At 41.8% G+C, this 16071-nt stretch overlaps 1 protein-coding gene across 1 annotated transcript; it reads left to right on the top strand.

Annotated features, from left to right (window-relative positions):
* The first annotated feature begins 10481 nt into the window (after nt 1-10481).
* LOC127652381 (thioredoxin, mitochondrial-like) lies at nt 10482-15019 on the top strand. Its single transcript, XM_052138486.1, has 3 exons — nt 10482-10657; nt 14498-14621; nt 14884-15019. The coding sequence occupies exons 1-3, from the start codon at nt 10482-10484 to the stop codon at nt 14998-15000; spliced, it is 417 nt and encodes a 138-aa protein (XP_051994446.1). The 3' UTR covers nt 15001-15019.
* The last annotated feature ends 1052 nt before the right edge of the window (nt 15020-16071 follow it).

Raw genomic sequence — 16071 nt, 5'->3', positions numbered from 1 at the left:
ATGGCAGTGGACTTCATGCTCAACACCATTACCAGTCACCTCACCTCACTGAATGAACATTTCAGTTGCTACTTCACAGACATTGACATGGAGAAATATGACTGGGTTCGAGATCCCTTTTCTTGTGATGTGATGGCCAGTGGCCTCAGTGGAAAGGCTGAAGATGAACTTTTGGAACTGTCCAGTGATCGTACTCTCAGGATGAGATTTAATCAGCAGGGCCCAGCAGAATTTTGGCCCACAGTTGAAAAGGAGTACAAGGAGGTTGCTCTTCAGGCCATGAGAATATTGCTGCCTTTCCCAACAACATACCTTTGTGAGGCATCTTTCTCAGCCATGATGGCAATAAAGACAAAATACAGGGCACGGCTTAATGTGGAAGATGACTTGAGAGTTTGCCTGTCCCCAATAACACCCAGAATTGATAAGCTCTGCAAAGAAAGACAGTCTCACCCTTCCCACTGAGGTTGTGTGTACTTGAACAGTGGTTACTAAATTGATGTGTCTGCATGTGTCTTCTATATTGAAAAACTATTTCTTTAAGTAGAGCAGAATTTTTTTTGTTTCTTGCAGAAAAAAGATTGCTGAAAAAACAGATTGCTGTTCAAATTGCAAACCAAACTTGAGCCACTGTCATTTACTACATTAAAATTTAAGAAGTTTAATGCACTTTTTACAATCAGTAAATTAATTTTTCAGTGTTCATCTTTTACTATGAACATCATAAATTACTGTTCAGTATTCAATACTTTTGTTGCACTTTTCAGACAATATTATTGTTAACTGTCAAAAATATTTTTTATAAAAAATGTTATATTTTATGAAATGTAGAATTTAACTAATTTTGCATATTCAACATCAGAGACATAAAGCTACAAACAGAACTGTTGTTCCAGCATTGTACAAATTCATTTGTTTTTGGTAAAATCTAAAATTTGTAAGTAAAATTGTACGTTTGAGGATGTTTTCGTCATGAGTTTTCTTTTGGGGGGCCACAAAAGGATTCACCCTACACAAGGGGGCCTCCTCCTGAAAAAGTTTGAGAACCACTGTTCTAAGCAACCAAATTGGCCCGGTTGCTAGGGAGGGTAGAGTCACATGGGGTAACCTCCTTGTGGTCGCTATAATGTGGTTCGCTCTCGGTGGGGCGTGTGGTGAGTTGTGGTAACCTGCTCAACAAGCCACGTGATAAGATGCACGGATTGACAGTCTCAGATGTGGAGACAACTGAGATTCATCCTCTGCCAACCGGATTGAGGCAAGTCACTAAGCCACCATGAGGACTTAGAGCACATTGGGAATTGGGCATCCAAAATTGGGAGAAAAATAAATACAGTCAAAATCATTAATTCATCCATCCATCCATCCATCTTCAACTGCTTATCCGAAGTCGGGTCGCGGGGGCAGCTGCTCCAGCAGGGGGCCCCAAACTTCCCTATCCCGAGCCACATTAACCAGCTCTGACTGGGGGACCCCGAGGCATTCCCAGGCCAGTGGGGAGATGTAATCTCTCCACCTAATCCTGGGTCTTCCCCGAGGCCTCCTCCCAGCTGGACGTGCCTGAAACACCTCCCTAGGGAGGTGGCCAGCAAACCACCTCAACTGACTCCTTTCGACGCAAAGGAGCAGCGGCTCTACTCCGAGCTCCTCACGGATGACTGCGCTCCTCACCCTATCTCTAAGGGAGAAGCCTGCCACCCTTCTGAGGAAGCCCATTTCGGCCGCTTGTACTCGCGACCTAGTTATTTCGGTCATGACCCAGCCTTCATGACCATAGGTGAGGGTAGGAACAAAAATTGACCGGTAGATCGAGAGCTTTGCCTTTCGGCTCAGCTCTCTTTTCGTGACAACGGTGTGATAGAGCGAGTGCAATACTGCCCCCACTGCCCCGATTCTCCGGCCAACCTCCCGCTCCATTGTGCCCTCACTCGTGAACAAGACCCCGAGTTACTTGAACTCCTTCACTTGGGGCAATACCTCCTTCCCTACCTGGAGTATGCACTCCATCGGTTTCCTGCTGAGAACCATGGCCTCAGATTTAGAGGTGCTAATCCTCATCCCAGCTGCTTCACACTCGACTGCCAAGTGATCCAGTGAGAGCTGAAGGTCACGGACCGATAACATGAAGACAACATCATCTGCAAAAAGCAGCGATGAGATCCCCAGCCCACCGAACCGCACACCTTCCCCACCCCGACTACGCCTCGATATCCTGTCCATGAATATCACAAACAGGATTGGTGACAAAGCGCAGCTTTGGCGGAGACCAACTCCCACATGGAATGAACTCGACTTCGTGCCGAGGACCCGAACACAGCTCTCGCTTTGGACGTACAGGGATTGGATCGCCCTAAGAAGGGACCCCCTCACCCCGTACTCCCGCAGCACCTCCCACAGTCTCCCCCGGGGGACCCAGTCATACGCCTTCTCCAGATCCACAAAACACATGTAGACCGGATGGGCATACTCCCAGGCCCCCTCCAGGATCCTTGCGAGAGTAAAGATCTGGTCCGTCGTCGAAAACCGCATTGTTCCTCTTCAATCTGAGGTTCGACAATCGGCCGAACCCTCCTCTCCAGCACCTTGGAGTAAACTTTACCAGGGAGGCTGAGAAGTGTGATACCCTTGTAGTTGGCACACACTCTCTGATCCCCTTTTTTGAAGAGGGGAACCACCACCCCGTTCTGCCACTCCTTAGGCACTGTCCCAGATTTCCACGCTAATGTTGAAGAGGCGTGTCATCCATGACACCCCCTCCACATCCAAAGCTTTCAGCATTTCTGGTCGGATCTCATCAATCCCCGGGGCTTTGCCACTGCGGAGTTGTTTGACTACCTCAGTGACCTCCCCCATGGAAATAGAATCTGATCCCCCATCAACCTCCGGCTCTGCCTCTAGCATAGAGGGCGTGTTGGGATTTAGGAGTTCTTCAAAGTGTTCCTTCCACCGCCCAATAACCTCCTCGGTTGAGGTCAACAGCGTCCCATCTTTGCTGTATACAGCTTGGATGGTTCCCCGTTTAACACCGCCGAAAGTCCTTCTCCATGGCTTCTCCGAACTTTTCCCACACCCACTGCTTTGCATCCCTCACGGCCGAGGCCGCAGCCCTTCGGGCCTGTCGGTACCTTGCAACTGCCTCCGGAGACCTCCGGGACAACAAATCCCGGAAGGCCTCTTTCTTCAGTCGGACGGCTTCCCTGACCACCAGTGTCCACCACGGTGGTCAAGGGTTACCACCCCTTGCGGCACCTAAAACATTGAGGCCGCAGCTCTCCACCGCGGCTTCGGCAATGGAAGATTTGAACATTGCCCACTCCGGTTCAATGTTCCCAACCTCCGCAGGGATGCCTGAAAAGCTCCGCCGGAGGTGTGAGTTGAAGATCTCGCGGATAGGGACCTCCTCCAAACGTTCCCAGTTCACCCGCACTACTCGCTTGGGCTTCCCTATCTGTCCAGAGTCTTTCCCCACCCCCTGATCCAACTCACCACCAGATGGTGATCGGTTGACAGCTCTGCCCCTCTCTTCACCCGAGTGTCCAAAACATATGGCCTCAGATCCGACGACACGATTACAAAATCGATCATCGACCTTCAGCCTAGGGTGCTCTGCTACCACGTACACTTATGAGCATCCTTATGTTCGAACATGGTGTTTGTTATAGATAATCCATGACTAGCACAGAAGTCTAATAACAAACATCCACTTGAGTTCAGATCGGGGAGGCCGTTCCTCCCAATCCCTGTAATTTCCCACGTGTGCGTTGAAGTCACCCAGCATCACTATGAAGCCCCCTACTGGGGCCCTATTCAGGACTCCATTCAGGGTCTCCAAGAAGGCCGAATACTCTGAACTGCTGTTCGGTGCATATGCACAGACAACAGTCAGAGTTTTCCCCCCACAACCTGTAGGCGTAGGGAGGCGACCCTCTCGTCCACCGGGGTAAACTCCAACATAGTGGCACTCAGCCGGGGGCTCGTGAGTATCCCCACACCCGCCCGTAAAATCATTAATTGCAAAATATCTTTACTATTTGTAATAATTGTTTTTAGTGGTATTTATTAGATTTTTGCTTTACCCGTGATGGCAAACATATACTGTCACATATTCCTTACAAAAGCATTTTAAATTGCTAATTTGGTTCTCAAGGAAATGTTCTTATTATTGTAACAATTGAAAATCATTGCCCTACCGATCCCAATACAGTGGGATAAAGTTGCTTTACACTTCCAAAAAACATTTTGGTTTTAGAAATGGGCAAATAGAAACACATTCTGCTGAAATTCTATTTTCTCCTAAAGTCTATTGTTTTAGAGAGATGAAGGCTATTCATGCATTACTATTTGAAAAACTAATCTCTAACCAGGATAGAGAGGGAAGTGGATGGACAGATGCACAACAGAAAGACAAAAGTCTCTAGTTTGAGAAACTCCTCACAGGTCCTAAACTAGAAGCTTCTAAATACCAAAGACCTGCATTGCAGCAAGAGGATTCTTGGACCCACAGAACATTTTAATAATACATTTATTTAAATATAAATATCCATTTGTAACTTTCTAAATGTCTCTAAATCATCTCTAAAATACAGAATGTTCATTATGACTGAAACATATTTCTGTGTTGGGTTTCAAATCAAATCAAATCAAATCACTTTATTGTCACATTACCATATACACAAGTGCAACAGTAGGTGAAATTCTTGTGTGCAGTTCCGAGCAACATAGCAGTCATGACAGTGACGAGACATATACCAATTACAGTAAACAACATACTTACACAACACAATAATAATATACAATGTACAGTAAACAATACACACAATATAGAATACACAATATACAATACAATAAGTAACGAGTATATGAAATATATATATATATATATATATATATATATACAGTAAGTAGTTGTATTGAGGAGAATATGTTGACAGTCCAGTGTGAGATTATAGATTAATAAAGTGCAGTGCTAATTATTGATCCTGATAGATCAAGTGTTCAACAGTCTGATTGCTTGGGGGAAGAAGCTGTCATATAGTCGGCTGGTGAGGGTCCTGATGCTGCGATACCGCCTGCCTGATGGTAGCAGTGAGAACAGACCATGACTCGGGTGGCTGGAGTCTCTGATGATCCTCCGAGCTTTTTTCACACACCGCCTGTTATATATGTCCTGGAGGGAGGGAAGCTCACCTCCGATGATGTTTCTGGAAGTTGCCGTACCAGGCGGTGATGCAGCCAGTCAGGATGCTCTCTACAGTACTAGTGTAGAACCGTGTGAGGATGTGGTGGTTCATTCCAAACTTCCTCAGCCATCTCAGGAAGAAGAGGCGCTGGTGAGCCTTCTTCACAACGGCCTCAGTGTGGATGGACCATGTGAGTTCCTCAGTGATGTGGACACCGAGGAACTTGAAACTGCTGACTCTCTCCACCGGTGCTCCATTGATGGTGATGGGGCTGTGTTCTCTGTCTTTCCTCCTGAAGTCCACCACAAGCGCCTTGGTTTTACTGACATTGAGGGAGAGGTTGTGCTCCTGACACCAGTGTGTCAGAGTGTGCACCTCCTCTCTGTAGGCTCTTTCATCATCGTCAGTGATCAGACCTACCACCGTCGTATCATCAGCAAACTTGATGATGGCATTGGAGCTATGTGTGGCCACACAGTCGTGTGTGTACAGGGAATACAGGAGTGGGCTGAGAACACAGCCCTGCGGGGCTCCAGTGTTGAGGGTCAGTGATGAGGAGATGTTGCTGCCCATTCTAACCACCTGACGTCTGCCTGACAGGAAATCCAGGATCCAGCTGCACAGCGAGCTGTTTAAGCCCAGAGCCTGAGTTTCTCATCCAGTTTGGAGGGCACTATGGTGTTGAATGCTGAGCTGTAGTCTACAAACAGCATTCTCACATATGTGTTCCTTTTTTCCAGGTGGGAGAGAGCAGTGTGTATTGTAGATGCAATGGCATCATCAGTGGAGCGGTTGTTGCGGTAGGCAAACTGCAATGGGTCCAAAGAGGGGGGCAGAGCAGATGTAATCTCTGATTAACCTCTCAAAGCATTTGCTGATGATGGGGTCAGAGCAACAGGACACCAGTCATTTAACCAAGTGATTTTGGCTTGCTTTGGTACAGGCACAATGGTTGATGTTTTGAAGCATGTGGGGACTACAGACAGGGAGAGGGACAGGTTGAAAATGTCCGTAAAAACACCAGCCAGTTGATTTGCGCACGCTCTGATGACGTGACCCGGAATGCCGTCTGGACCCGTGGCTTTACGGATGTTCACCTTTCGGAAGGATCGGGTTACATCCACAACAGAGATGGAGAGTGAACAAACCTCTGAAGCGTCAGCCGTGAGTGCTCTCTCCGCAAGGGCGGTGTTATTGTCCTCAAAACGAGCATAAAATGTATTAAGTCCGGGAGAGATGCAGCGGTGTTCACGGCGGAGTCTTTATTCCATTTGTAGTCCGTGATGGTGTTAATTCCCTGCCACATACTTCTAGAGTCAGTGGTGTTGAACTGACCTTCAAGTTTGTGCCTGTACTGGCGTTTTGCTGCACTGATAGAGCTACGGAGAGCATAACTGGCTTGTTTACGCTCCTCCGTGTTAGAAGAATTAAAAGCGGAGGTCCGCGAATTGAGTGCCGCGCAAACATGGCCGTTAACCCATGGTTTCTGGTTGGGGTATATCCGTATTGTTTTGGTTAGAACAACGTCCTCTACGCACTTCCTGATGAAACACGTTACGCTGTCAGCTTAAACCTCGATGTCGTCATCAGAGGCGGACCGGAACATCTCCCGTTGGAAAGAGATCCGCGCTCTCGGCTCGCAGAGCTTGTTGTCCAGAGACTGAACATTTGCCAGTAGTATACTGGGTAGTGGGGGTCGATTTACGCGACGTCTTACTCTGATGAGAGCGCCGGCTCTTTTCCCCCTTTTCCTTCTGCATTTCCGCGGCCGGGCAGCCCAGACAAAGGGCTCCGCCGGCGTGTTTGTAAACAGCGGGTCGGCATTTAGGAATTTGAAGTCCGGTTTTCGATGTGTGATTGTAGAACCAATGTCCAAAAGAGTTTGTCTGTCGTAAACAATAAGGCAGACAACATCCAAGACAAAAAAACAAAGAACTGTAAACAAAACAAACAATAAACCGCAGTGTTGTATCGGAGCTCGCAACGCAGCAGCCATAATCAGCGTTTAGGGGATGTGTTGGGTTTAGGGGTTGTGTTAGGTTTAGGGGTTGTGTTGGGTTTAGGGGATTTGTTGGGTTTAGGGTTTGTGTTGGGTTTAGAGGTTGTGTTGGGTTTAGGGGTTGTGTTGGGTTTAGAGGTTGTGTTGGGTTTAGGGGTTGTGTCGGGTTTAGGGGTTGTGTTAGGTTTAGAGTTGTGTTAGATTTAGGGGTTGTGTTGGGTTTAGGGTTTGTGTTGGGTTTAGGGGTTGTGTCGGGTTTAGGGGTTGTTTTAGGTTTAGAGTTGTGTTAGATTTAGGGGTTGTGTTGGGTTTAGAGGTTGTGTTGGGTTTAGGGGATGTGTTGGGTTTAGGGGTTGTGTTGGGTTTAGGGTTTGTGTTGGGTTTAGGGGTTGTGTCAGGTTTAGGGGTTGTGTTAGGTTTAGAGTTGTGTTAGATTTAGGGGTTTGTGTTGGGTTTAGGGTTTGTGTTGGGTTTAGAGGTTGTGTTTGGTTTAGGGGTTGTGTTAGGTTTAGGGGTTGTGTTAGGTTTAGGGGTTTGTGTTGGGTTTAGGGGTTGTGTTAGGTTTAAGGTTTGTGTTGGGTTTAGGGGGTGTGTTGGGTTTAGGAGTTGTGTTGGGTTTAGAGGTTGTGTTTGGTTTAGGGGTTGTGTTAGGTTTAGGGGTTGTGTTAGGTTTAGGAGTTGTGTTAGGTTTAGGGGTTTGTGTTGGGTTTAGGTGTTGTGTTAGGTTTAGGGTTTGTGTTGGGTTTAGGGGTTGTATTAGGTTTAGGGGTTGTGTTGGGTTTAGGGGTCGTGTTAGGTTTAGGAGTTGTGTTGGGTTTAGGGTTTGTGTTGGGTTTAGGAGTTGTGTTAGGTTTAGGAGTTGTGTTGGGTTTAGGGGTTGTGTTAGGTTTAGGGGTTGTGTTGGGTTTAGGAGTTGTGTTAGGTTTAGGAGTTGTGTTGGGTTTAGGGTTTGTGTTTGGTTTAGGGGTTGTGTTGGGTTTAGGGGTTGTGTTGCGTTTAGGGGGTGTGTTGGATTTAGGAGTTGTGTTAGGTTGAGGGTTTGTGTTGGGTTTAGAGGTTGTGTTGGGTTTAGGGGTTGTGTTAGGTTTAGGAGTTGTGTTGGGTTTAGGAGTTGTGTTGGGTTTAGGGTTTGTGTTGGGTTTAGGAGTTGTGTTAGGTTTAGGAGTTGTGTTGGGTTTAGGGTTTGTGTTGGGTTTAGGGGTTGTGTTAGGTTTAGGAGTTGTGTTAGGTTTAGGAGTTGTGTTGGGTTTAGGGGTTGTGTTAGGTTTAGGAGTTGTGTTAGGTTTAGGAGTTGTGTTGGGTTTAGGGGTTGTGTTAGGTTTAGGGGTTGTGTTAGGTTTAGGAGTTGTGTTAGGTTTAGGAGTTGTGTTGGTTTAGGGTTTGTGTTGGGTTTAGGAGTTGTGTTAGGTTTAGGAGTTGTGTTGGGTTTAGGGTTTGTGTTGGGTTTAGGAGTTGTGTTAGGTTTAGGAGTTGTGTTGGGTTTAGGGGTTGTGTTAGGTTTAGGGGGTGTGTTGGATTTAGGAGTTGTGTTAGGTTTAGGAGTTGTGTTGGGTTTAGGAGTTGTGTTGGGTTTAGGGGTTGTGTTAGGTTTAGGGGGTGTGTTGGATTTAGGAGTTGTGTTAGGTTTAGGAGTTGTGTTGGGTTTAGGAGTTGTGTTGGGTTTAGGAGTTGTGTTAGGTTTAGGAGTTGTGTTGGGTTTAGGGTTTGTGTTGGGTTTAGGAGTTGTGTTAGGTTTAGGAGTTGTGTTGGGTTTAGGGGTTGTGTTAGGTTTAGGGGGTGTGTTGGATTTAGGAGTTGTGTTAGGTTGAGGGTTTGTGTTGGGTTTAGAGGTTGTGTTGGGTTTAGGGGTTGTGTTTTGTTTAGGAGTTGTGTTAGGTTTAGGGTTTGTGTTGGGTTTAGGAGTTGTGTTGGGTTTAGGGGTTGTGTTGGGTTTAGGAGTTGTGTAAGGTTTAGGGTTTGTGTTGTTGTTACATCCCTATGCATGTATGTGTATGCATGTTTGTTTTGTGTTCCCTTTTTTTTACACACTCTGATTAGGTTGCTGTTATTGGTTATCTGGGCTGCCAATCTTAATTACCCTGATGACATCATCTCCACTCTCCACCAATGGATGGCCTTTCCTTCCCTTTAAAAGCTGTTTGAATCCATGTGTTTGCAGCCTTTTTTCGTTTGATGACAGCTTTACTTGTTAGCTGCTGATTTTGTGTATTGCCCCTGGTTCTTTGTGACCTTGTACATTCTTTATGTTTACTGACAAAGTCACTTGTTACCCATTCGTGGTTATGTGACTTCATCAGTATTATTTATATAACTCTCTGCTCATCTAACCAGAGTGGAAAATTGGACAGGTAAGAAGTCACGTGACATACACCTTGCACCACGTAGACTGTGATTTTTGTATTAGACACCTTAGGTTAGGAGTGAGTGCCAACCCCTGTACTTTTGGTGTTTTGTTTGATAGGCAGAATAGTTTAGACATTGGCGTTTCCAACGCTGAAGACCCGTTATATTTTCTTTCTTGCGTTTTGTTTGAACTAACAATTTATTGAGTTTAGAGGGCTATAAAAATAAGTTATTGTTTTGTTTTGATTCTTTCTTTTCTTTGGCTCCACTTGTGTCCTTTTTCTCTCTGGTTTCATTATTAGTATGTTCTTTGCACAACCTGTAAACACCCTATTCAGTTATCTTTGACTTTTCGTTACGGTGATACAACTCAGAATAAATTACCTTTTTATACCGTTTACTTGCCTGGTTGCTTTTTGTCATTTGCCAACCCAACACACACCTTAAATCCATTTACAATTAAAATGTTACCCCCTCGTACCCTTAGACAACCCTAGGGGTCGTAACAGTTGGGTTTAGGGGCTGTGTTGGGTTTAGGGGTTGAGTTGGGTTTAGGGGATTGTTTAGGGGATGTGTTGGGTTTAGAGGTTGTGTTTGGAATGTGTGTTTGTGTGTGAATATGTGAGTGTGTGTGAGAGAGAGAGAGAGAGAGAGAGAGAGAGAGAGTGTGTGTGTCTGTATAAATGATGGAGTGGTGGTGTAGTGGGCTAAAGCCCATAACTGGTAATCAGAAGGTTGCTGGTTTGATCCCCACAGTCACCACCATTGTGTCCTTGAGTAAGGCACTTAACTCCAGGTTGCTCCGGGGGGATTGTCCCTGTAATAAGTGCACTGTAAGTGGCTTTGGATAAAAGTGTCTGCCAAATGCATAAATGTAAATGAATGATACATCAACATATTTTTATATACATATATTTAAAAATATATATTTAATAAGAGTTAGAATCATACAGTTCAGCATGCGTTACTTTCGTGATATCGTCTGGAGAGATGCACGAGGTTCAAAATTCCTCGAGGAAGCCCATTTACGCTTAAAGGAAGACCTGTCACTAGATGAAAGAGCGGCTCAGGCCAAAGCGTGGCCTTTAGAAGGCAAAAAAACATCATTCGCTAATGCCTTTTTCTTACATCAAAGGTAAAAGGGTTAATATTGACGTTTAGTAAATACTGAGAGAATATGGACACACTGATATTTACAGTTGATGTTTTCTGTCGATAATTCTAAAACTTGTCTCTAAAGGTTCATATTACAGCTTTGTAAGAATTCTGTTGATATCATGTTGCATGTGTAAGATCCCGATGGGTTTATTTGTTTTGTACTTTAACAAGTAACTAGCTTTGGAGGTTTAAGTTTTTTGGTTCTTATTGTTCTTATTTTTGGATGACAGTTTTTAATTTTGGGAAACTAAATTTTATTTCTCTTAATGCCAGAGGTCAAAGGGATATTGACAAAAGGAAGGCACTTTTTCTTTTTACTAAACATAAGGAGGCTCAAATAATTTTTTTTCAAGAAACACACTCTTGTGACACTGACTCAAAGTTTTGGAAATCTCAATGGTGTGATTTGGCATTTTTCTGTCATGGCACAAACCATTCAGCAGGGGTCGCAGTTCTCTTAAATAAATTTAAAGGAGATATAGTGGAAACAGTTTATTCTGGGGTAGGAAGATGGATTATAATAATCTTAAACATAGATAATATGAAATTGATTATATGCAATGTTTATGGACATAATAACAACTCTTTAAATGTAAGCATGTTTAAGAAACTTAATCATATATTATTAGACCTCAAAAGTAAATACAAAGATGCATATCTACTGCTAGGTGGAGACTTTAATGAAGCCCCCAATGACTCTGTGGATAGACTCCCTCCGAAAAACAATAATGCTAATAATACTAATAATGGACTAATAATGCTCTCACTCGAAAATCACGAATTGACTTTTGGCTCTTATCTACTAATGCCATTCAGTTTGTCTCAGATACTTCAAATGGATTCTCACCTTTGTCAGATCACAGATTTATATCAATTTCATTAATGGGAAACATAGACCGTTATAAGAGAATTTGTGGTTATTGGAAATTTAACAATAAGCTACTTTCTGATGCTAAATTTGTAGAAATGGTTGTTAAATGTGCATCTATTTTAGAGAATGACTCTATGAGTCATGCCCAAAAGTGGGAATTCTTTAAATTTAAAGTCATACAATTGGCAATGCGTCGTGGTAAAGAACTTAAATTAGCCAATTATAAAAGATGCCAAGATATTCTAAACGATCTCAACAAGTTACTGTCCAAAGAGACTCTTAGCACAGTGGAAGAAGCAAACTTATTTCAACTCCGGAAAGAAATAGATGATCTTTATTTAGATTTGGCTAAAGGTGGCTTTATAAGATCACAAGCCAAAGGAGTGTTGGTGGTGTAGTGGTCTAAGCACATAACTGGTAATCTGGTCATTTGAGGAACACCGGTTCAAACCCCACAGCCACCACCATTGTGTCCTTGAGTAAGACACTTAACTCCAGGTTGTTCCGGGGGGATTGTCCCTGTAATAAGTGCACTGTAAGTCACTTTGTATAAAAGCATCTGCCAAATGCATAAATGTAAATGGTTAGAAATGGGAGAGAAAAATACCAGCTATTTCTTTAAGAACCCCTCTCAAATCAACAAATATGTATATTCTTTTTATAACAAACTATATAATTCAGATTATAATGAAAACGATGCAAAATCTTTTTTTACAAAAAATCAAGCCATGCACTCCAATGATCTCAAGTCAGTTTAGAATTGATTGTGAAAATGATCTCTCTTTAGATGAACTTACCAAGGCAGTACATTCTATGAAGAAGGGTAAGTCCCCGGGTTCAGACGGACTAACTGTTGAGTTTTTTGCACACTTTTGGGAAATCATCAAGGTACCATTGCTTAGAGTATACACTGAATGTATTATTAATGAAGAATTATGTACTACCGTGAAACAAGGTCTTATTACCCTGATACCGAAACCGGGAAAAGATCCTCTGTCCCTTGAGAACTGGAGACCAATGACATTACTAAATATAGATTATAAACCTTTCTCATTAGTATATGCCAAAAGATTAAAAACATATCTATCTGAAATAATTAATGAAACTCAAACAGGTTTTATGCCCAAACGACATATTAGCTCTAATATCAGGCTAGTATTAGATCTTATAGATTACGCACATCACGTAAATTCGGATGCAGTTATATTGTTTTTGGATTTCTACAAAGCTTTTGACACCATCGAACATAAATTTATATTTTCAACTCTAGATCTATTTGGCTTTGGAGAAAAATTCATTAAAGTAATAAAAATGATATATAAGGATATTAATAGTTCTGTTCTCTTACAATTTGATACCTCTAATAGATTTCCTATTAATAGGGGAGTAAGGCAAGGTTGTGGTATTTCACCTTTCCTCTTCCTAATAGTTGTAGAATTACTCTCCCTGAGTATTCGAAACAACACTGATATTAAAGGTGTGCCAATTTTTGATCGGGAGATAAGAATCTCACTAGATCAAATTAGTAAAGCTCTTGAAATTATAAATGCTTTTTCAGATGCATCTGGCCTAAAATTAAACATTCCTAAATGTGAAATCCTTTGTTTATATGATACCCTAGAAACCTCAATGATTAGCATACCCATTAAAGATAGTGTGAAGTACCTTGGCATCCAGATTTCTAAGAAAAACTCTGTAAGGACTTAAAAATGCAAAACTAAGATTTAATAATTGGCTTCAAAGAGATTTATCTTTTCCTGGTAGAGTTCTTTTAACTAAAACAAAATCACACATATATTATCACTAGGGATGCACCGATGTATCGGCCACCAAAATGTATCGGCCAATTAATGACCAATTTAATTGTGTGTTAAATTGTGTGTGGATCGTGGAGAGTAGCATGAGCCTCTAATTTGACATTATATATCTCTGGGTGTAAATAAGGTGGCTCCAAAAAACTGCTCTTGTTTTGTTCCCAATAACATCTGAGAAAAACATCTTCAAGTGTCCAAAAGCCTCTCTAAACAAATAAAACATAACACATGTACAAAATAAATAATAATGAGTAACGAAACCTCTTTAGTTTCATTCTGTGTCATTTGAGTCATCATTGAGTCTTTGTCATGTATTTGGCGCCATCTCCTGGTGGCCATATGTAATTACAGTGAACGATCCTCTCTGCCCATATTTGGATGGCTTTCACCTCTGGTTGCAGTGATCTGAATCCTAATATGATTGGTTTAACATTCCATGATGCTGGACAACATCATACATCATTTCCGTTGAAGACATCTGATCCAGGAAAGCTGATATGTTTTTAGCCAGATGGCACATTATTTGCTGTGTGCACTTTGTGCTTCGAGTGGTCTTTTTTTAGGTTGTTATTCTAGTTGGTTGTTATTAATTCTAGGTGGGTTTTTGGATTTTGTTTGTGATTTATAAGTGTGTGTGTTTATTTGTGCTTTAGGTGATATTTATTTTTTGTTTGTGTTATAGGTGGAGTGTTTATTTAATTTGTTTGTTTTGTGTGGTGTTTGTTTAATATTTTGTTTGTGTGTGTTTAATTTGTTTTGTGTGGTGTTTGTTTAATATTTTGTTTGTGTGTGTTTAATTTGTTTTGTGTGGTGTTTGTTTAAAGTTTTGTTTGTTTAAAGGTAGTATGTGTTTTTTAATTAGTTTGTGTTTATAGGTTGTGTTTTTATTTAATTTGTTTGTTTTGTGTGGTGTTTGTTTAATTTTTTATTTGTATTTTTTAGGTTGTGTGTTTATTTTTATTTTTTTGTGGTGTTTCTTTAATTGTTTGTGTTTATAGGTTGTGTGTTTAATTTGTTTTGTTTGGTGTTTGTTGGTGCTTGTTTAATTTCTTTGTTTGTAGTTTGTGTGTATAGTTTATGTAGATGATGTGTGTTTAATGACATAATGATGTGATAGCGATGTGTGTTTTAGGTGGTGTGGTCCCTGTAAAATTCTTGGTCCACGGCTGGGAAAGGCCATCGCCAAACAGAAAGGTCGGATCGCCATGTCCAAAGTTGATGTCGATGAGCACACAGATCTCGCCATTGAGTACGGGGTACGGGACACACCGCTGCCACTCACAGCAGACACAAAAGACCTTTAAATACACAAAACACATTCTTACTAATGTTGCTTTTCCTTCATAGAACCAACAGCAAATGTGCTCAAAAGTTTAGATATGAAATGGTTTAAATACTGTGAGAAACATTTGAGACCACATTAAAGATGATCAATAGATCGCAACAGTCTAAACTTTCAAGACAGCCTCTGAGTTTGTTCAATAAGCCACAAGTCAGTGTGATGTCATCATTTTCTAGGTGTCGGCTGTTCCCACGGTGATAGCGATGTGGGGCGGTGATGTCATCGACCAGTTTGTGGGCATCAAAGATGAAGACCAGCTGGATTCTTTTGTGGAGAAGCTGATTGGACAGTAAAGCTGTCAGTCACTGCACACCTGCATTCTGGAGTTTCTTTTCTTCTGCGGCACTTTCATTGTTTCCACAAACTGTGTGTGTGGTCATTCACTCTTGTTGTCTATCGGACTATCCATTCAAGTGTTTGGGACAGAGCACAGAGTTTACCATGGTATAAATATAGTAAAGTTTACTTAGATATCCTGTATCTGCTGTTCTTATGCTTTGGAGCAGGACTGAAGTATGTGACGCCTCTAATGCAGTTCCTCACCTGACCACAAGAGGGAGACATCGAGGCCACAGTTATTATGGGTGATATCAGGTCCAGGTCACATGTAATCTCAGAAGAATTATATTGTGCATAAAGAAAATGATGCCTATTATTTAAAGATATTTTTTTATTGTGACATTATTTTTATTACAGCACATTTAACCCCAAATTCTCATGACTGTAATGCAAACAACAGCTGTGATATGATTTAAATGGTATTTATTACCTGTGGTAGTACTTAATGTGTGCTGATTTAAAAAATTATAATTATATTACAGATATGAGAATAATGTGAATTGCAAAAAAAATAATAAGTTAAACACCTGGATGCATTATAATAATTAGACTTAAGGGTTTAATTGTCATGAAAATAATTTTCGTAAAGCAATATATATATATATTTTCTTTTAATTTCTGGACACGAGATTCATGAAGTAATTTTGCACCTGAATGCCTGTTAATGTGAACAATGTGAATTAGAGGTCGAGCAATGGTGGATTTTGCTGATAACTAAGGTGTTGTGTGCGGCCGATAACTGATTAATCGGCCGATAGTTTCTAAAATCGATTTCTAGAATGTCAAAAGAAATATCGTATTATTTTCTTATTAGGGCGGGCACCGAATAAGAGTCCAAAATGAATAAAATCCCAATAATAACCAGAAAAAAAAGAAGATTTGGTGCACAATGCTGGACTTATAAAGTATAATTAAGTATATAGAAAATACAAAATGATGAAAAAAATATCGGCACAGATTTTTGCCGATAACCGATAGTTCCAAAAAGCAACATTTAACAGCTCTGGGACACGTCGTTATTTGTA

The sequence above is a fragment of the Xyrauchen texanus genome, chromosome 12 (genome assembly GCF_025860055.1).
Source record: "Xyrauchen texanus isolate HMW12.3.18 chromosome 12, RBS_HiC_50CHRs, whole genome shotgun sequence".
Taxonomy (NCBI): domain Eukaryota; kingdom Metazoa; phylum Chordata; class Actinopteri; order Cypriniformes; family Catostomidae; genus Xyrauchen; species Xyrauchen texanus.
The sequence above is the reverse complement of the archived record's forward strand: the minus strand, read 5'-3'. Positions and strand labels throughout refer to the sequence as shown.

What these genes read in the sequence shown, in the direction of transcription:
- LOC127652381 (XM_052138486.1), top strand. Translation starts at nt 10,482, where the DNA reads ATGCGTTACTTTCGTGATATCGTCTGGAGAGATGCACGAGGTTCAAAA. An exon ending in GCCTTTTTCTTACATCAAAG is followed by an intron (nt 10,658 to 14,497) that starts GTAAAAGGGTTA and finishes TGTGTGTTTTAG; the next exon opens with GTGGTGTGGTCCCTGTAAAA. An exon ending in ATCTCGCCATTGAGTACGGG is followed by an intron (nt 14,622 to 14,883) that starts GTACGGGACACA and finishes ATCATTTTCTAG; the next exon opens with GTGTCGGCTGTTCCCACGGT.